The following is a 22641-nucleotide window of genomic DNA, read 5'->3' on the forward strand; positions in this document are numbered from 1 at the left end:
GGGATAGTGTTTTTTTTTTGTTGGAGATATTGTTTTCCTGGGAAGGGAAATCAATAGTGTGAATGTGATGAGGGTTGAAATCATAATGACAGCTCTGTGTGTACAGGGACATCTAGAGGGGTTCTGAGAACAATAGGAGCTACAGGACTTGACTGGAGAACTACATATAAAATATTAAAACATGTCTGAAAGGAAGGAAGAATAAAAACAAAAGTAAAAAATAACTACTACACTGATGGAGAGTTAATTATTAGTAGGATCTTTTTACATTTTGCAACAAGAAAACCTTTTTTAAAAGTGACTTTAATTTTTAAGAGCAAGATCTGGGGAGGATGCAGTATAAATTGTAATGTAAATGTATGGACTGTATTGTAGAATTCTTAATATTTATGCCCATATAAGATTGCAAAACAAGTTTGTATTTCAAATTTCTATTCTTAAATGCAAAATACATTTTACAGAAAATATACATATCTGATAGGCTATATCCACTTGCGCTACTATACATATTAATCTAATGCTACAAGTTGATATTTGTTTTTCTTTGCCCCCCTCTGATTATTTGAAAGATAAAAAAAGTTTTGAAAAAAGTTATATTGTTATGACAAACCATTCATAAAGTTGTTTTTCCATAGTTACACATATATCCCCCATGAAAGTTTTTCTCCCAAGCAACTAAAGAAAAGCTAAACATGTAATAGAAATCCATTTTATTAACTACCTTGGCTACTGTTTTCGTATTTCTTTTGTGTGACTTCTGTAATATGTCTGTTATTTTTTGTTATTATTTTTTTTATGTTAGCCATATGTTTTATATATATATATATATATATATATATATACACAAAAATGTAACTTCACTTGCACAAAAAGTTTGTTTTTGCAACAATTCCTTGTTGATGGAGGCATTGCATACAACATTGTTTTCAAATACTCTTTTTTCTGTTAACATTTTCCAGCTGATAAGGAGGAAATCAGTAATGTTAATCAAGAGTTTCTGAGCATCTGGAATCCCGGCCACATGTAAAGGCAGATTATTTTCTGTTTGGATGCTAGGAGAATGTAACTGCAGTTTGTGAGCTTGGCACAAACAGCAATGGGAGCCAATAATTCAACTAAGACTACTGTGTGTGACGAAAATGAAGACGGTAAGAAAGGCACAAGGCCAGCTTTAAGACGAATGTACTGAGGTTAATTAATTATAGACATTGGCATGAATTTGGTAACTTTTTGATGCACATGTTTCTGCAGATATGGGGACCACAGCAAATAGTTGTAAATCATTTGGTTCCAGGTTGTGTTTTTTTTCTTCTAAAAAAAAGTGATAGGGATAAAAGTGTCTGTACAGGGTATTTGATATGGGTCATGGAAACTACTTTATCCTATGGGACAGGGCTGGACTGGGGATAACAAGGTAGCCATGGCCCTTTACGGTTGGCCTAATGACATAAGTGAGCTGCAAGTTCCATTTTAATGCTCACATAGCGTACATATAGAGCCAGTGGCTGCACACTTAAGCATCTGGTCTGCTGCTAAGTAAATGTGGGGTATGGGGTATTATGAGCCAGCTTCCCACAAGGCATTTCCCAATGTCCAGTCCAGGCCTGCTATGGGCCATTAATGAACTGTCTGCTATAAAACTAGTTTCCTGTCTACTCTTGGGGATATTCAGATACCCATGTTTGGGCTTGGTAAATAACACTTTATCCTTTTAGCTGCCAGTGTTAGTAGATCCTCAGAGGTGGATATATATACCGTTGAACTCATTCTTTGTAGGTGTCCCATGTCCCATCATGTCCCAATCCTGGATCCTGGCATTATATACGTCACATTGGACACATTGTAGAATAAGGTGACAAAACAAAACAATTCTATCACCAGCCTTTCCCTTTTTACTGTCTGTGGACAGAGTAGTAGAACTGTGGTGTGTTACCGGGCAGCAGAGCTAACATCAGACTATGATGAAGGAGGAAATCATTTTGTCATCCACTGCCATAGAACAATCTAATGAAAACACACAACTGTAGATTTATGTCCTGTCAAAGGGAACCATAATTAGGGCAAATGCAAAAATATTTTGTATAAAAGATAAAGCAAATGCATACAAAATGTGAGTTTTCGCTGACATTCTCTATTTGTTTTATATTTTTTACAATAGTCACTTAGCCTATGATCCCCTATATACATCATTTATCTATCTATCTATCTATCTATCTATCTATCTATCTTTATCTCAATGCTCCTCATATGACATAGTAAAGATTAGTATGAATTTTCAGAAAAACATAGTCAACTTCAATTCATCATGAGTTACAGACACGCTAGGAACTTCAATTATTATGTGACCTTGCTATTTGAGCTTCTTTTTTGAGTTTATACTGCACATTCCGAGGTTTCACCTTGAGTCCTTGTAAGATTTACACTCTAAAAAAGCCTAAGGTATTGCCTTCAGCTATTCTCCAGACTACACATCCACAGAAAAGATCACTAAAAATGTTAGTCACTTTTTTGTCTTCTTTACTATGGGGCTGGGGCCTTTTTATTTTTAATATGCTAATATATATGGTACCTTGATGAACATGTTTGTTTTTATTATATTACTGTACTTCTTGTCTCCTCTATCATACTATAAACACTCACTACAAAATAATGAATCATTACAAATAATTGACTTATGGACGTAGAACAAAATCGATGCTGATTAAATTTTAATTTCATTTTTGGTCCATTTGTTTTTGGACAACTAAGGATGTTTCCTGCCATTTTGGAACGGACAAAATTTGGAGTTTTTTTTTTTTATTTGGAAATTAAATTTGTTGTCACTCACTCTCACTAATTCACCCGTTGTCACACTCTCTAACACTCTCTGTCAATGTTTCCCTACCTTCTCCATGTCTCCACAGCTCAGCTTCTTCTCCTTCTTTTTCTTCCTGTTCCCCACTTTTTCTTTCTTGTCCGGTGATCTGCTTCTCCCGGTCATCCGGTGCATTACCCTGGCCTCCTGGAGCACTTCCGCCTCAGGGTGAAGCCTTGGTACATTTCACAGGGGATAACCTCTCCCCTGATTGAAGGTTGCCCCCCGTGGCATGTGCTGAGGCTCGGCCAGAATAGTGCAGATGGATCCACCGGGAAAGAGAGGTTCAGAAGCACTTTTCTTTCTCACAGATCTTTATGCATTATTCTGGCCTCATGGAGCACTTCCGCATCAATGCAGAGCCTCGCCGCACATGACGGGGACAACCTTTCCGCATTCCTCCAAAAGTGCAGCTGATTATCCCATGGGCATTATATGATATAAGTTATGAAACTGACCTTATTGCTGTATTAGCTATGGCTAAAAACCATGGCATGCTTATACGAAAAAATAAAATTGTTCCAATCCGAGGGTGGCTGTGATGGCCATAGGCCGCTTGATGTGTGAAGTGTTAGACTTGTACATTGTGTTTGTAGTGGTTTCTATCAGAGGCGTATTCTAGCCTAAGGGCACCAGTACCAAGCGTTTGTTCCATGGCCTATTGGTGAAATCAGAGATCCCCTTTGTAATTGGCCCATGGACACTTCATTTTTAAAAAGCAGCACTGCAGTAGGGGTTGGCTATGGTGCTTCCCTGGATCTGTCCAAGCGCAGCACCCAGCCAAGAATCATCACTGCTTTGTATACCAATGATGTCAATTTGAGAATAAAATTGTATTATTTATTATTATTATTATTATTATTATTAATATTATTTTTATTATTCCTGGTCGTGTATAATATCTCTGTATTTATGAAAATATTTAGGGCTGGAAAAAAACAAAGCAAAATAACTAATAGATTTATTCAGATCTAACATTGGATGAACTAGTAACTATTATCCTAGTGACTAGTAACTTTTTTTTATTTTGTTTTACAAAACAAGGTGTATTTGTCTCTGACCTTTAAGGTAAAGATCATCATTTGTTTAAAAGTAATCTTGTTGTTGTCATTGCAAGGCGTTCAAAGATGTCCCGCTTACGTATGCAGACACGTCTTGCAGTCATCTTTCCACCATCAACATGTTTTGTTGCGAGTGCCATGAAAGACCTCGGGACATTAAAAGGCAGGGAGGTATAATTATAAACGCATATAAAGCTACGCTTAATTGCAGGATTACATGAATGAGGCCGCTTCAATCCTAGGTTAGACACTGCTATTAAAGTACAGTTATAGATTTCTAAATTGTATATTATACCGTTGACTTGTAGAAAAACACCTAGCTGGTACAGGATGGAACAGTACATCTGATAGGAATGTTTACTTCTAGAGAAAAAAGGGGAAGTTGGAGCTTAGTCCTGATGAAACATAATCGTTTTAGGTGGAAATACTTAAAAAAAAAACAATTCTGTGAATAGCCATGTGATGTTGCATAGCTGCCAACTGACCATGATTGGGGAGTTATTTCATTAGACCAGAGTGGAACAACACACAATGTTTTTATTTAGTTATTTATAATATCTAGGCTAGTGATATAATAGTTTTATTGGCATGGAATTGTATATAGAATATTTCAAATCATACATAAAATACTAAAATCAAACTGTGCTTTCTTTAAACTTGGATTTCCCCGTTTAGTGTTGGACTTCGTATGTGAAGCTCCGACTTTCCTCTTGACAAACAGCATTGTTGTCAATACCTACTGTCAGCTTTTATATATAGTTATAGTGAATATATTGTTCATAGTAACCTCTGTAGACCATTTATAGCTTTTTTTTTTAGCGTGCTGAATGTAGGTTTTTGGAAAAATGATACTATTCCCACATTGTATTAAAAAGTGCTGTTAATGTAGACACTCCAGTATCTGGCATCACGCTTGTCCAGGCATAAACTTGCAAGCCACTCATATGGCCACTCATAATAATGCATGAGGACTCGCTAGTTCTCGTATGGTTATTCGCAAGCACTCACATGCTGTGTGACTTTGAAAGTTGCTTTCTGCTTTGTAGTTTGCGTGATCTTGTAGCCCTCTGACTCAAATGACAACCCGACGTAGCTTTAGGTTTATTGCCAGTTTCTTATTGCTTTCTTTGCATTGATTCTGACTGTTTGGCTCTTACTTTTACCACTTTACATTATTAAATACCCCTAAATAATAGGTTATTCGAAGCTGGCACAGAATTAAATACAGTATGTGATTTTTTTTTTACAAAGCATTAGACTGCCATCTGGCTTCAAACCATTTGAACAGGTCCAGCGGAAGTATAGCTTTTCATTTTGACTAAAGAAGCAGGCTGGCTAAGCCTTTTCATGTCGTGGGTTTCTGCCAAGTGTAGAAATCTTTACGTTGTGTCTTTATTAAAGCAACAACAATCAATCATGCCCGCGTTATGTGGGACTTGGCACTGTCATAATATCTGCAAGCACTAATTTCCTGGATCTTCATATAAATATTCCTTTTATTGGCTCACTGAGTTGCAGAGGACACCTTGCTGAATTATCGCCCAGTAGCAAAATGTATTAGTGGAGATACTTGTAGTACCCCATAACACAAAGTGTACCTAAGAGCACTCCCTGAAGCAGTTTAATATACTGTATTATAAATAACATACTCACTCGCTTCACTCCTGTCCCACAATACATCTCTCAGGTGAGGGCTGGCCCATTTGGCCCAAGGGGCAGGTAAATGTGAGTGACCCCCCGACTACTTGTCCCCTCCTAGTAACGTATATATTTATCTTATCTTATCATGACACTTCCAGATGTTTTCCATGTCTAGATTCAGGCTTTATCTGGAGTGGATCCTGGAATATTTTTTTACTCACCACCCCTCCATTATCTAGCAGATAAAATTTTAATTTATTTTGGTTTTCTTCGTTTTTTTTTTAAACATTTATTTTTTAAACTGAGGTGAAATATGGTGCTAGTAATCATGTTTTCTAAAATATTCTCCCAGTTCCTTGCACAGTAATTCTACTATTTTTACCAACAACCTATCAACTACTATAAACAAGAATATTCATAACATTTACTTATAATTTGAATGAGCTTTGATGGGATTATGTTGCTCTCCTGGTGTTCCTTTACTACAAAACTTACATTTTTCATAAACACTTGGATGTTGGATCTCAAGCCTTCTTCTGTCTCTCTGTGATTGATCTCATGCTTCTATCTCAAATGTACTCATTGACTGTAATTACATACTTTTGACTGTTTTTCACCAAAAGATCTTGTGTAGCTCAGAAAATGACATGTTTCTCACGTATGAATAATAATGATGTTTTCAATATGATAAATGACAGTATATCATTTCATAAAGAATAACACACATCTTACATTGTACAGCTTATTTTATTTGACATTTATTACATGTTCCAAGACTGAGCAATGGAGGCAGTGACCCTAAATCCTATGTTAGTTGTGTCATGCATTAAATATAGAATCATACATGCCTGTTCATTGTACAAATGTAGTCATGTTGACAGTTGAATTTCCTGGAAAAACTTTACCGATCTGAACCAAATTGCCGACCAGATTATTGGGTAATTCTAGTTTAGATGAATTGCTTTATAGAGAAGTTGTCTTGAGTTGAAAACGGACAGGACTTTGAGAATTAATATATAGTGCCATGTCTGCATAACTGTACAGGGGGACAATTGTAGATAACAAGATGTACATCACATAACAATTTAGATTTACAGAAACTAAAGGTGAGGAGGGCAGAGATGAAGATGTAAATGTTTGAGGTTGACCAAGCACACAACTGTATGTCAGTGTAAACAATGTTTAAATAAACTATAACACTGGACGTATCTCCAAAAAGGTCAAGGGGTTCCAGGGTATAGTGGAAGACATCTGACAGCAGTAGGAAAGCTAGGAAAGGTGAGACAGAGGAGGGAAATGAATCTGTCATTTGATAGACTTTGGTTTTGAGGGATTTGTTGACGGACTGGAGGCAAGGCTGGTTTGTCTTTTTCTGATCATCACTTTAGATCCTTATATTTCAGAAAGATGGACCAACAGAGATATACCTTTTGTTCTTTTCATTCATTATGGAAATGCAATATTTTGGAAATGCTACCACATGAAAAAGTCATTTTTTTGTTTTATAGAGACAGTTTAATATTTGATTGTGTCTAAATAAGTCATAGAGGCATAGCATTCTTCCCAAGCAGTGAATTCAATGTTTTTAAAGTCAGTAAAGACTTGAGATTTGAACTGTAAATGTGAGAACAGCCCTTGAAATAAGAATTGGTGCAAGGGTTGCATGATGGTGCATAGAATGGTCATTAAAAATAAGTAGCCAGGTATATTTTCCCTCCCGTTTTACTTTGTTTCAGGTCAAGATCAATGCTGGTGGGCCGGCATCAGTGTGAGGTCAGGTTCGGGTGGCACTGGCACTAGTAGCTAAGTACCGGACTCGCTGTGGGATGTGCTCCTGGTGAGTGTCAAGCAATGTGCCGGCCGTGCAGGGAGGTTACACTGGTGCTAGGCCTATGTAAATACTATCAGGGACCCCAACCAGTCATCAAGATCGCATCAGTTTAAGCTCACAAGTTTATAAGCCGTTGCATGTAGTTTATTACAGTTTGTGTGCTTTTTCATCTCCATGCCTCTGTCTATGTTTTTAGTTTACTGACCATATAGGCATTGCACTCGCCGTAGAATATTTGTATATTTTTTACGCCACTGCCCCTTTAAGTCTGAAACCTGTCAAACAGCTTGACTCCACATTAAATTGTCAGTGTCATTGTGGTGCATTAGCAACTATATTAATGCGCTGATTGCGTGTCGGTTTGATTACAAAACTGCCAGATCCATAATCAACGTAACTAATGCAGTTCTGCAGTTCAGGAAACAGTTGCTAATTTTACCGAGAAACTCAAGTCAGAATTACCTGTCTGACATTATTTTGCGGCTCGGTCCTTCTATTGTATGCATTGCGACAGAAAGCAGAGCAGCCTGTTATAGTAAGCGCCTACTAGGAAATTCTTCATCTTAAATTGTTGTACTCAAAGTATCAGTCCGTATATGCTCTTGCACATTAATTATGTCAGTGAGTTTGTGTTATGTAAAAATTCCTACCCTGCAATCGTTTATTGGAATCGTATACAATATATATCAGGCTTTCATAGTGGACCTTTCTGCGGCAGGGATTCATCTGTTCTTGGTCTTGAAGCTTCTTCTCTACCTCTTGGCTTTTGTTTATGGAATATTTCCCAGTGGCGTACTGTAGCTTTGGCCAACTAAGCCTTTGGGCAGCTGGCCCAGTGGGACTTCACTAGAGACTAAATGAGCTTTTTGATGACTGGCCTTCTTGGATCTTTATGGGCTAGTTCCATCAGAATCTCCCTTGTAACTGTGATTATATGGAAGTCCTTTCCTTATAACCTGTATAGCTTTTCTTAATTTTTTTTTGCAACTGTTACATTCTACTACACAGTGTTTTCACCGTGGGAATAGTCCTTGTCCCCTACTATTATTCTGGCCAAATGCATGTGTACTGCAGCTATTGTTTTCTACAGATATGTAGAAGAAACTATATAATATAAGCAGCATTTGTGAAGTTATTGACTGTTGGCGAGTGACACATCCAGATTTGAGGAATTAACCAAGTTCTTCCAGACCTTTTGTGTCTCTGGCTCAGACACAGCCAAAGAAGCTTATGACACCTTCTTGCCAGTGGGGAAACAAACCAGGAAGGTTTTTGGCCAATATCGCGAATCCAATGGGAGATAATCACAAAATAAGACAGATAGTGAGTAGGGATGGAACCCAGATCACATCCTCTATGGAGATTGGTTCAGCCTTTCACTCATATGTTAAGATCCCAACCAAAAAAATGACCAACAGGCTCCAGTCTTTTCTCCTGTCATTGCTAACCTCCATCAGTTGGCTTTTGTAAGAGGCAAAAACATCACCATGTATATTCAAAATGATCTGGTGGCCATAGTACATTCTTCACTTTCCACAGTGCATTCTGATAGGGTCCTTCTTAGCCTGGATCCTTTGTCACTGTGACGCTGGCAGCCTTGAAACTGTCCTGATCACTGTACCACTCCACCACCATAACTGCTATCCTTGACCGCTCCCATGCTATTTATTCCTACAGACTGCAATGAACATAAATTTTGTTATGTCTCCACATGACAGATGACAGGGTGCATTAACACATCTTAAATTATTGACGGTCAATCTTATAAATATGGCCATATGACTCACCAAGTTTGAGATTTGTTGTCATTTTGTCCCCAAAACAAAGTTGGCCACTTAAGTTAGTCAATGGAACAATGAATTTGTGTAGTATTAACTCCTATTATATATATATATAATGTTAGGAAACAATGTTTAATACACTCTGCAATCTAATGCTTTTTCCAGTAATGCAATAAAATAGTGAATGATAAGTGCAACAAACATGGGGTTTTGGAAAGATTTATGCTGGCGTTATCCAGGATGAATGTTTTATTTATGGTTTATAAGGCTATATTATGTGTCAGATCCTTAAATCTATGGATATGGTGCATTGTCGGTGTAGGAACTTTGTGCCCTGAATGTCAGATTCTGCTATTCTCTTGAGTGCTTTCATTGGCAGTTTATGAAGTGAACAGCAGTGAGATTAGTGGTGCTTGAAATTTGAGGTGTTTAATCAGAGCTGTTATTGAGGCATCTTAATCATCGTATCCTAGAAGAGTAAAAGCAACGTTTTGTATGCCTATGAAGGGTCTTAATATTAGATTTAAACGCATGCTCTTTATCCTGTCACTTTGTACTTCTGCAGTGAAACCATTCTATTGAATGTTTGATCATATAGCTACATGTACTGAAAATCTGCAGCATAGGCTTGATTTTCTATGAAGGCAGAAAGCCTGACAGACGCATGATTTACATTTTATTAACTGAATGCCAAGGCTGAGATGGCAACGGTGTGTAATGGATATAATTGGTTCATATAGACAGCCGTTCTTCAAGGTGAAATATCATGGCATTTTCTTTAGAGAAAGCCATTAGGCCATATTTGTAATTAGATATTGTGAAACATAAATCGTGTGGAAAGTTCTTGTGGAAAGGTGTCAAACAACATTGTAGAAAACATTTGTTCATTTTTTTTCAACAATACTGTACATTTTCAAGATCTCAAATGAAGACATTGGGCTATGAAATGTCCTTGTGGAAAAATTGTCATCAGTTACCTCTTTACCCACCAAACAGCATTGCAGTGTGTCAGTGACATCCGGCACTCCGACTTTATGGAAAGGCAAAGCCGTAGCTAGCTATGAGGCAAGAACAAAGGTTATTTTGAGGAAGGTAGATAAATATCTAGGAAATTCATGATATTGAAATTGAAATGCAGAGAGCAAAAAAAAAAAAATTAGAGTGATTTTTTTTTCCAAACTCAGGGATTTATTCACATTTTGACACTAAGGGTGGTACTACATAACTCCCATCAAGATATACTGAGCCTGATGGTGGCACAGTATAACTCCCATCAATATATACTGAGCCTGAGAGTGGTATACCACAACTCGTCACTCAGTTTGTCCGTTAAGTAAAATAAAACAAGAATTTCAATTTGCCTATTTTGTCCTTGACCATTTTCTTACTGTTTATTTTCATTACTATCCCTTGTCAATCCTCACAGCTATTTGAAATAATGTAATCACCTTGCTAAGAAATTTGCAAAAAAAAAAAACAAAACATAAATACTTTGAATTAATCATGTCAGTTAAACTTAATATTGTAGAATTACATATTCTCTTTGCAGAAAGCCGTGGCAGGTTATGGCGGATTGAATTACTATTGATTTAATTACCATTATGGGCAGTCTACAGATATTTATAACATGGCAATGCATCAGTAGCAAAACTGAATATAAGCCTGAGAATCTTGGCGAGGCATGATAGTAGTTGCAGTACATTTTAGCCGTAGTGCCAAAAGCTCACCTATTTATTAGTGAGCGATAAAATCGTCTGACTGCTTGTCACTTTGAATCTGTCACTGCCATTCTCAAGATGCAATTGCATTCCTCCAGGTCAGACCCTGAATGTCTCACTTCTGTGTCTAATTGATTGGAAGTAAATCTGTGGCCAACGAGAATTAGCCAAGGAATTTCTTGATCTGTCACAGTGTTATCTAACAGTGTCGGGGTCACATTAATTGAGGATGATGTGTTATTTAAAGTCTATCAGTATACTGACTTGCTCCCTTAATGTGTCACTGAAAAAAAAAGATCTAAATGTCAATCAAGGGGATAATTAAACTAAAATGAAACCGTTTTTCTCTTTGTTATCACTGATTCTGAATTCTACAGAGTTGCAATACGTGTCCTTTTAGTGATGACGTTAACAAAATATGGCTACACATTTGTTTATTGAAACAGAATAAAAAAAATAACAAATGACCAGATGTCACATACTTACTTGCTACTTGCCGTGCAGCGGAGATCCCACTTGTAAATAATATGCGACAAAGAGTCATGCCACACATCCACTGCAACCTAACATTTCTTTTTGGTTGCCTACAGACATCATGACATTACATTTGTTGTGTATATATATATATATATATATATATATATATATATATATTTATACATTATGTACGCCCTTAGTATCCTACTGCTACAACATGATGAATTTGATGCGCACTTACCCCAATCAAAGCGTTGTAGACCAGTCCTACATTGTCTCATATATGAGCTAGTGTCCTCTGTGCTTGGGTGCCATTTTATTGTGTTGTGTATCTGGATTTCTGATTTGGCATGTCTCCTGATCATATCTAATATTAGCCTTTTATAGTTATATATAACTATGGCAATCTTCACTGGGGTACTTAACATTGTTGCAAGTTGTGCAATAAAAAGCTTTAATCTGGTTATTTTTAATGATACTTTTGTAGCATTGCTAGCACATGTCCCGGAAAAAAAAGACTCTTAAACTCATGCACTGCATACTAGACTTGTGCATTAGGATTTGTACCAATTGCAAATTCACAGAATTTCACTATATTTGGCGCTCTGTACAAAGACATTAACACTATATTCATACACACACCAGGCACTTACACTAAGAAACACACACATCAGTGGTATTGAATGGGATGTTTGCATCTCAGACAAAACACAAATAATTTGATTATAATTAGCCTTGTTATTTCACTAAATACAGCATATACTTGTGACTTCTTGTTTAAATATCTTACCAGAGCCAGATAAAGCATTAGAACATATCCCTAGAATTCATTTTAAATATGTGATGTCTCTATCCTTACAGAGATGAGATCTTCAGGACTGTACACTCTTGCTGCAGAACATCAGGCTAGTTAGCCATGATTTATGAAGTTATCATGAATTGTACTGTACCTTTGTGAGGCACATGGAAAACTGCATACGTATACACCTAGATGGCGTGTCATGTCACAAGGGTATCTGAGGTTGATGTATTCATGCCATATTCTCAACTTCTCCCGATTATTACCTAATGCAAGTCAGTGGCCTCCATTGCTTTTCACTTGCATCTATCAAACTACCCCTCTAGTAGCTTTATCCTATGAGACAAATGTCTGTGAATGTATTTATGTTCTCCTCCACAAACCCCCACCTTAAGTGCATTACGTTTAGCTAAGAATTTACACCCAATACCTTTCAGCAGAACATGAGTAGACAAAGTGTAAATGTACATAATCAGCGGGAAGATAATGGCTCATAAAAGTGTAAGGTCCATGGGCTTATCTCTTTAAAAAAAATAATGAATGACTGCTTGAGGTCTCTACGGGTATATGACAACATACATTGACATCATCGAGTGACCTCACCTCTGTATTCACAACTTATTGAATAATGAACCTCTGCTTTCCTGCTTGTGAATTACATACATATTTAGGATATTGGTTGTAAAAGCTAATTACAAATGTAAAATGTTAACAAAATGATCCAGCCAAGGAGGAAGGCTCTTAGTTTCATTCAGTTCCACCCACCTTGATCATTTCCTCATGTAACCAGCCATTCTACTTATGGAAATAGGTATTTTGGGCCAATGTACCTGCAGGTTCCTAGTTATAATGACCACCACTTTAACCCATCATGATACAAATGCGTTGTCGACCTGTTTCATCAACAGGTGAAATAGGCAGGTAGAGATATCCCAAATCAAAACTCCCCATCAGACCTTGGACACTTGAAAGACAATAAGATATGTGTTTTATGTGTTTTTGTTTTTACAATTTTCTCTACATCAACTTAGAACCTTAAAATGAAATGATTTCTTTTTATTTTTACTGACAAAACTATATTTTTTTCCCCACTAAATGTAAACTTTTCTTCCAATTTTTCTTTCAGTTAATTTTAACCACTTTGAAATTCTCAGAGCCATTGGCAAGGGCAGCTTTGGAAAGGTGAGTGCTCGGCAATTGTTTTTCTTTTTTTTTTCCCTTGGAGGCATTTTGCTGTGCTACTTTAATTCTGCAATACGCTTATTTTCTTTCCAGGTTTGCATCGTTCAGAAAAATGACACCAAGAAAATGTATGCTATGAAATACATGAACAAACAGAAATGCGTGGAACGCAATGAAGTGCGAAATGTATTCAAAGAACTGCAGATCATGCAAGGTCTGGAGCATCCATTTCTAGTGAACTTATGGTGAGTCAGTTCAGGGACAGCAAGTATTGCAGTTGCATCACTGAAAACAGGTTTAGTTAACCCCTTAATGACAAAGCCCGTTACATGTACAGGCTCAAAATGCATTGTTTTCAATGGGTTTAGGGACCGCCCATTGTCCTTAAGGGGTTAAATATAGAATTCACAAAACTGGTCAGAGACTGATTCAGCTATGTTAATATAGTTTTGGAGTAAAACACAATTACCACCGATGTTATACTCTGGAGAGTGAACTAGGCTGTTGACATTGGTCAACATGAGTAGGTAACCCCACTGGCATGATTTATTTAAAAACAAGAATTTCAGCTATAGGGTTTCAGCTATAAGAAGGTGCTAAACAGTGGCGTACCTACCGGGGTCGCAGGGGTCGCGACTGCGACCGGGCCCCGGCGGCAGGGGGGCCCAAGCCAAGGGGCCGCACGAAATCGGGCCCCGGCGGCAGGGGGGCCCAAGCCAAGGGGCCGCCCGAAATCGGGACCCGGTGGAAGGGGGGCCCAAGCCAAGGGGCCGCCCGAAACCTTTTTACGTTTTGTTTTTTTTTTTTTTTTTTTTAATAAGGCAAGCCGTGCCACGGAGCTGGCAACGGCCACCTAGTGATTAGAGCAGTGTGAGGGGTGAAAGCTCCGCCCCCTCATGCTCAGACTGCAGGAGCACCGTAATGAGAGCAGCATGAGGGGTGAAAGCTCCGCCCCCTCACACAGACTGCTGGAGCTGGAGCACCAGATGTTGTCACTCACTGACATTCTGTTTAAAAATAATACAGCAGTCTGCATCTATCAGGGCCCCAAAGTAGAAGTAGGTAGGTCAGTAAAATAATGTATTTAAAAAAAATAAAAAATTGTATGTGTGTATATGTCATTAAATTATTATTCAATTATTAATTAAATTATAAATATAAAAAGAAATCTATCTGTGTGTCTGTGGAGGGGGACAAACTGCATAGTTTTTTTTTAATTATTTAAAAAAATGGAGATTACTAGACTTCTTTTTATATAGATATATTTGTCTAGACACATATATAAACACATCCAGGCACAGGATGGGCTGTTTGGGGACAAAGATGGCAAACCCTACGTGTGTTATCTGGGTGCTGGTCAGGTTCTATGTGGGCAGTGTGGAGGCCAGGGCTGGCTTTGGGGTGTGCGACCTGTGATCTATGCCTATAATTTAGCGGGTTTTAAATATACCTTTAATGCAGAGTTTTTATGTGAATTCTATTTGATCTATATCTGCAATGCTGGGTTTGTGTGTTATTCTGTTGATCTATATCCGCTATGCTATGCTTCCATACATTATTTATGTATTCAAAGAAAAAGAGGCGCATGTACAAAAGGGGCCCTATGTACATGCGCCCCTTTTTCTTTGATTACACCCTATGTACATGCGCCCCTTTTTCTTTGATTATGCCCTATGTACATGCGCTCCTTTTTCTTTGATTATGCCCTATGTATATGCGTCCCTTTTTCTTTGATTACGTCTGGTCTTGAACATCCTGAGGAGTGTTTTGTCGGGTTGCTGCAGTGCATTGCTAGGGGAGTCTTGTTTATTATTTTTAATTTTCACTTTTTAATTTGAACACATATCACGTGATAGGGTGATCTATATTTGTTTTTAAGCCTTATTTATGTATACCTGTAAATACAGGGTTTTTATGTCTTATTCAGTTGATCTATACATGAACGTACTGTTTACATGTGTTGTTTATTTGATCTATACACGAACTACAGGGAGTAAGAGGTATGGTTTAGTGAATGAGGGACAAGGGGACTCTGGGGATGATTAAGGGGGAGAGTACCATGGTCAGGGTCAGAAGGAGGAAAGACTGCACCCTAATGTTAGGCAATTTTTTTTACCCAGAGATAAAACGCCCTTTCTGAATTTGTAGTCACTTCAGTGGACAAAATATTCAATCTGCATATTTTATTAAAAATGATTAGTGGCACTAAATTGTGGCTTCAGATGTAACATGACTTTTTTAGTGTATCGATGTACTTCCAATCCCATCACAAAAGATTCTATCTCATACATCTGCCGAGCTCTGATGTAATCTTTATCTAGCATACATGGATGGTGAGGAGTTAATATTCTGTCCATTCCCTGCTACTTATTTTGGCCTTTTAACACTTTTGGTTCCTGGGATTGTAATGTGGTATTCTGTTATTGTAAAAAGTTGAAAAATTTGACAAATATGATTCAATATGTAATTTGTTGGAAAAAAAATTGTTGTGTAAAAATCATGTTTTTTGGGGGGTGGGGGGGGCCCATAACAGATTCTCGCACCCGGGCCCTGAGGCTTCTAGTTACGCCCCTGGTGCTAAACTATATTTTGTATTATATTTGACCCTCTGGTGTTTTATGATAACGTACTGCATTAGTGATTTCTTATTTTGAATAATATTAGCAGCTTTTTAACTTTTTGCACAAATTCCAAAGTTTAAGCACTAAAGATGCTCACCTGCTCCATCACTTCTAAGACATTTACAAGTTTGTTGGTGAATTGTTATGAGTTTAAACATTTTCAACTTATATCCTTCACCATGCATTGCTAAAGACCTTTGGTGAGATTCTTCTTTAAAAAAAAATCACCTTCATTCCCAGGCAGACTCACAGTTTAGTGAATAAATCCATAGTGTATGCACATCTTAGTGTTGTAAGAAATCGTTGGTGTTGCCAGTAGCTGTAAATCTCTAAACTATTATTAATATTGACTGTAATGAATGTGGCGTAGCTTCAGAGGAGAAAAGTTCTGCAGCCAGAAACTACCATCCCCTGCCTAGATTTATAGCCAATACTGAAATATACTAAAATCTAATTTAGATAAGTATCAGTTTCTGGACAATGTAAAAGTAATCTCAAAACAAAGGCAGATTAAAGGTCATCACAAGGAAAAGAAAATACAGCGTGAAAAAGCGACATTTCATTAGTGGTGTAATTTACACCTTTTACACATGCTATATGCTATAAATGTCACTCCTACCTTGTCACCATGCTCTGTCCTTGTTAATGAGTGGAAATGCAATGATACCACATAAAGTGAATTCATTCTCGGCCCACATTATGCCGCAGCTCTCCCACATCTTGCTCTGATTGTTCAATATCATTAATCATGATTCCAATGGGTAAAGCACACTTACAGTTCTAACCATAGTGCTTTCTTGGCATCGTGTTTAATATCACCATTAGGTTAATGGATTGATCATCTCCCTGGTTAGATGTCACACACTGCAGAAGAAATGGTTTTCTCATTCTAGCTAACTAGCCATGGTACAAAAATAACAAAAGAGAACCAGCTTCATTGTTTTGCATTGGGGGACTTTTATTGCCCCATATAATCAGGCAACATTTTTTCCTACTTGGCCTTCATTAAGCATGATAAAGGTTAAGGTTAAAACTTCACATAGTCTAGTGCTGAATCAAATTCATTAACCCCTTAAGGACAATGGGCGGTGCCTAAACCCATTGAAAACAATGCATTTTGAGCCCGTACATGTACATGCTTTGTCATTAAGGGGTTAAATACAGATACCTTGGTGCTGGTTGTTTTTTGGTGGAATTCAGGTGTTGGCTGTCTCTACATGTATGAATCGTAATTTACTAACCACAAGCAATAAAACATGCATGTAATTTAATCTGAAATTTAGGCTGACATGTTCAAATATTTCTTTTCTAAGAATTAGGTTATGTTGTGGTCTATTATTAAGATACGGTGATCTATTGTCTGCCAACACAATGTCAGACATTTTTTTTTTCTACTTTGGGACGAACTGTGAATAGAACAATAAAATATATAAAAAAAAGAGAGAGATGTAAATGAATAAATAATTTATTTATTATTTATTATAAGTAAAATTGCCTCTGAAATAGAAAGGAATTAATATTGGTCGTCGGCTAAGCTAATGGACCCTTATTAAATGCTGAGCTATACAATAAGAAGACACTCTTATGGTGTCAAAATAAGGTATCATCTAAATGTTCCCATATAAAGACAGTAATGAAATTGTGGGAATTTCTCCAAAAACACCCATTAAAATTTGCTAATCTATAAACAATGGTGTGCAATAAAAGAAAATATCCAAAGGCAGTAAAATGAGAAAAAAAAAACATCTTATTGCATTATTTATAATTAACACTGGTGTATTGCTCTTGCACATTGCTGAGCTGGGTATAATAATGATCAAATTCGAAATTGTAATTATGTGATTGAAGTTAAACTGATATGTTTAATATACTTCAGGAGTCGTTTTAAAATTTTAAGCTTTGGAATTCCTATTCGTGTAACTTTGTTCTTAAAATTAATGAGAGTTGAGTTCACACATCGTATCACAGAAATGATTTTGTTAACTAAAGAGCAAGACTAGACACAAGTTCTGGCATACTTCCATCTGAAAGTCCTTCCAGAGAGCTCCGGAATGAATCATTATACCTCTTGATTTCAATAAAGAAATGGAAGTACTGGCAGCTGGAAAAATGAAATGTTGCAATGAATGTGTAGAAAGCTCAAGACACCATAACTTTTCAATGTTACGGTCTGGCATGGGACCATCATACTCATATGGAAGGTCATATCTTAAGGGATTCAGATGTCTTTCATCTGGAAATTAGTAATGCATTGCAATCCACCTAACAACCCAAATAATTTAGAAAAAAGTTAGGATTATGATTAACACTTCAAATAGACTTTATAATGTGTAGCATTGCATGTCACCATCCCTTTAGGGTCAGGGAGGGAATTAAACAATCGTATTCCTGTCATCTTCAACCATAAACTCCCTCCTGTCTTTAACTGTGCCCTATGGAATGCCCGCTCGGTATGCAACCAACTTGCTTGTATACATGACCTTTTTCCCTCCCATGCATTTAACCTCCTAGCACTTATGAAACCTGGATCCCGTCTTCCATGATACTACCACCTCTGCTGTACTCTCCTTCAGAGGATTACACTTCAGCCCCACTCCTAGGCCTGATGGCAGAAAGGGTGGTGGTGTAGGCATCCTTCTCTCACCTCACTGCACCTTCCAGAATATACCAAGCCCTCCCTCCCTCTCATTCTGTTCCTTTTGAGGTTCACACAATCTGTCTTTTCTCTCCACTTTCTCTTGAAATTGCAGTAATATATCGCCCTCCAGATCACAGTTCTTTGACCACTTTTCTGCCTGGCTCCCCTTCTTCCTCTCTTCTAATATCCCCTGTCTTATTATGGGTGATTATGGGTGATATTCCTTTAGATATATCTAACAACTCTGCTAGCTCCAAACTCCTCTCCCTGACATCCTCTTCTGGTCTTTCTCAATGGAATAATTCCCCTACACACACTGAGGGACACTCACTTGATCTGGTTTTATCCAGATTATGCTCCGTTTCAGATTTCTCCATCTCTCCCTTCCCTGTGTCTGACCACCACGTTCTAACCTTTTTTTCGAGTGCTAACTCCTAACAAAACAAAGTTGCAGCGCTCACCTCATATTTGTAATCCATTACCAGATAATACCCCTACCTAACTGTCAGCCTCACTAGAACCTCTCTTACCTTCCATATTAACCCTTTCTTGTCCAGACAAAGCAGTCTCTTTTTATAACAATACACTTACCTCATCTCTCGACAGCATAGCTCCAATTACTAAATGTTACCCCCAACAATTGAAACACCAACCATGACATACCAAAACTACACGGTGTCTTCAGAAGTGCTGCCGCACGCCTGAACGCTACTTCAGAAAATACAAATCCAGTGAAGACTTTACTCACTATAGATTCATGCTTTGCACCTACAACTCAGCCCTCTCTCTCGCCAAACATCTCTACTTCTCCACTCTCATATCCTCCCTTTCTTCCAACCCGCGATGCCTTTATTCTACCTTCAACTCCCATCTCTGTCCCTCCATACCCACACCACAAACCTCTCTCACTGCCCAAGATCTTGCTACCCATGTCAGAGACCAGATTGAGACTATTAGACAAGACGTCTCTCCTTTACAACCTCTTCCTACACCACCCATCACCACTCTCTCCACTCATCCCATACTAACTGCCTTTTCCCCTACAACTGGAGTCTAGCTGTATAGAAGTTTGTAAAAAAGAAGGCAAAGAAATAATTAGTATGGCCTTCATAAAAGGTAAGCTCATCTCATGCATCCAGTCTCCAGGATTTCTTATTTAACTTCTGAAAACAACAACCTTTCTTCTTGATAGCATGGCTTCTATTTTCCCTTATTCTAAGTATTTGTCTCTCTCACCCTTAGTATGCTGTTGGCTTAAAGACAGCCCTTCGGATAGTTCTACTAGGGCTGTCTTTAATCATAGTGATGCTGGGTTCTGGGAAAAAATGTGAAACAAATTTTCCTGCCCTTTCGATTTGGACAAACCTTTTCCACAGCTTCACTTCTTCTCTTGACTCTATTTTTTTCTTCTGTCTTCTTTCTTCACTGTAAATAAAGTAACTGGTCAGCTAAGTAATGGATTTATAAGGTAAGATAAAAGCTATTCTAGATTGGCAAATTCTATGTCTTTCAGAATTAGTTTCAAGAGGATGGGATTTTAGCATTTATAGATAATAAATGTCATTTTTGGAGAGAAAATGACTTTGGGCCTTATCAGTGGGGTGAAACCAGCATCTCGATAGACACATTGAACAAAGGGGTCATTTATCCTTATTAAAAATTACTCTTATAGAGGATATACCCTAAAAGTATTAAACTGCAATAAAAGAAATGATTATAAAATTCTTATTTAGGGAGAGACCGTATTTAAACTTCTATGGTATAACATACACATGAGGTTCAGATCAATGTAGAATATAGTTGTCTTAAGATACATTTACATAAATCATATTACACTATGAACGAAAATTTACTAACAACCGCAGAAAATAAATTATTTGGGAAAAATTTGAATTAATATAATGAAATGAGTAACTTCAATCCTGTTAAGCATTTAGCAATATTTGGTATCCAATAGAGATAGTTCTTGTTTGTCCACTTAAAGAACATCTTGTTGAAATGTTCATGAGTTAAGGTAAATAAACCACGGGAGCTATTTATAAAGACTCATTAGACTTTCATGATGTGCAGCTGTGCTTTCCCATGATGTAGATGGGAAATGGGTTCTTGTCTTATTGTTGTTGGGGAATTTGCTAGGTATCTCAGAGACATGGAGAAGTGTCACCAGCATTCACAAATTAATGTATGTCAAGATCTTGTTATAATTGAGGTTATTAAAAAAAAGTGTTATCATGATATGCCTTGACATTGTGGTTCTCCATGTTTCACATTAGGTTAATAATAATTTTGATTTTTACCACTTTTAAACCAATATTTTACATATTAAATGACAAACTAGGAGCTTGTGTTAGAACCGACAGACTGCACACTCCTGCAAGGACAGGCAGGGGTTAACAGGTGTGAGCATACAGTGATGACACTCAATAGATGAAGTCATGTATATAGTTTGTCAACCAAAATAAAATATAGGCATTATAACCACCCATAAAAGGATTATGCTTACGTCCCTTTCTACAGTGGGAGACCCTCAAAGCTATACGCAGCTTCATAGTACGAGGTGGGCTACAGGGCTAAATGCCAGGCACCATGCACTGATCTGTGGCAGAGACTCGTCATTGCTGGAAGGGTTCTACTTTTATATCTTTTAGTGATACATAAAAGCCAATATAATTGTCATACATGATCGTGTTCAAAACAGGATTTCCATCCTGTACTCCTTATGCTGTCTGTCGGGTTTCTCGAGCTCCTGACATCCCAGGTTGGAAGACTTGTTCAACAGTGGTCAGCAACACTAGAACATTCTGCACAATGTCATTTTGATTTGAAGTTCCTGTTATACCTATTTATGCAGGAAATAACTGAAAACAACATATTAACCATCCCTTAAAAATTAACCCTTATATCAACATGCCTTTATTATTCTATTAACTCTTTCACATAACTATTCTCTTCAAGGCACTACAGAGCAGATATATTAATTTAAAAAGGGCTTGTGGGAGCAACCAAAACAGTTTGGATTGTGCTGCTTTGTTGTATAAGTATAGTTTACATACTAGAGCATACCTTCTACATGTCACTCTTTAGGACTCAAATCCCTCGCACTTTATTCCTCCCATGTTAGGAGTTCAGAATGTTTGCTTGGTATGAGTGCTTCATGTTGTGTACATTCGGTATGTCTGTATGTATCTATAATATATTTATATATGATACATGCATTATTTTTCCTTTAAATATCCTTACTCACAAAGTTACATTAAAAGCCTTGGGAATTACCTGCCCACTTGTTACAACTAGCAACACTAGCAAAGGATAGACCCCAATGCAGATCGTTATGGTACCCCTCTAGTAACAATATCTTCGTCTTAATATAAACTAGACCATAAGCCTAAGTAAATGCCTTTGAGCATTTGGAAACTTTTAAACAGGTACCCTGTTTCCCCCACGTGAAAACTTGATCAGAGTTGAAGACAGTGTGGCTGCAGAACCCTTTTGCATTCTATACTTTTTATATTCTTAAGAAAATCACCTCTTGGTAGAAATGACAGTGCTTCAAATGAACAAAACTCATCATGACATCTATTATCTTCCTTTATCTGTGGTGATATTGCAGCCTAAATATAGTTCAAATTTATTACATTTAATTTCCTGAGCAACATAGTGAAAGTAGAATGACAGTTACTGCATGATTAGATTGTTTGTAAAGATATTGATCCACACATCTGAAATTTACTCCAAGGGAGACATTCTGATACAAATGCAGGTACACTTTTGCAGGTACCTCAAATAATTCTCCCCCAATCTGAAATCAGCTCATAACTCAGCAACTCTGTTTTCACTCATCAACTGCATTACTTTACTTTTATCAACATTAAATCTCAACTGCTGATGCACAGTCCTGCTTTTGTGTATTCACCAATGTGTTGCTATGAATTACTTTAGAATACTGAAAATAAAGAGAATGGAGGCTATAGATAGCTTGGTCATTTTAGGAATATTTATGTGAAATAACCTATTGTGGAAGCTGAAATGTCTGGTAAA

At 37.3% G+C, this 22641-nt stretch overlaps 1 protein-coding gene across 1 annotated transcript in view; it reads left to right on the forward strand.

Annotated features, from left to right (window-relative positions):
- Nucleotides 1-990: 990 nt before the first annotated feature.
- Nucleotides 991-22641, forward strand: part of STK32A (serine/threonine kinase 32A) — a 56467-nt gene continuing 34816 nt past the window's right edge. The window contains exons 1-3 of the mRNA XM_053463158.1: nucleotides 991-1148; nucleotides 13289-13344; nucleotides 13438-13589. Coding sequence (XP_053319133.1) covers nucleotides 1097-1148; nucleotides 13289-13344; nucleotides 13438-13589 — 260 coding nt within the window. The 5' untranslated portion in view covers nucleotides 991-1096. The remainder of the gene's footprint in view (nucleotides 1149-13288; nucleotides 13345-13437; nucleotides 13590-22641) is intronic.

This window comes from Spea bombifrons, chromosome 4 (assembly GCF_027358695.1).
Source record: "Spea bombifrons isolate aSpeBom1 chromosome 4, aSpeBom1.2.pri, whole genome shotgun sequence".
Classification (NCBI taxonomy): Eukaryota; Metazoa; Chordata; class Amphibia; order Anura; family Pelobatidae; genus Spea; species Spea bombifrons.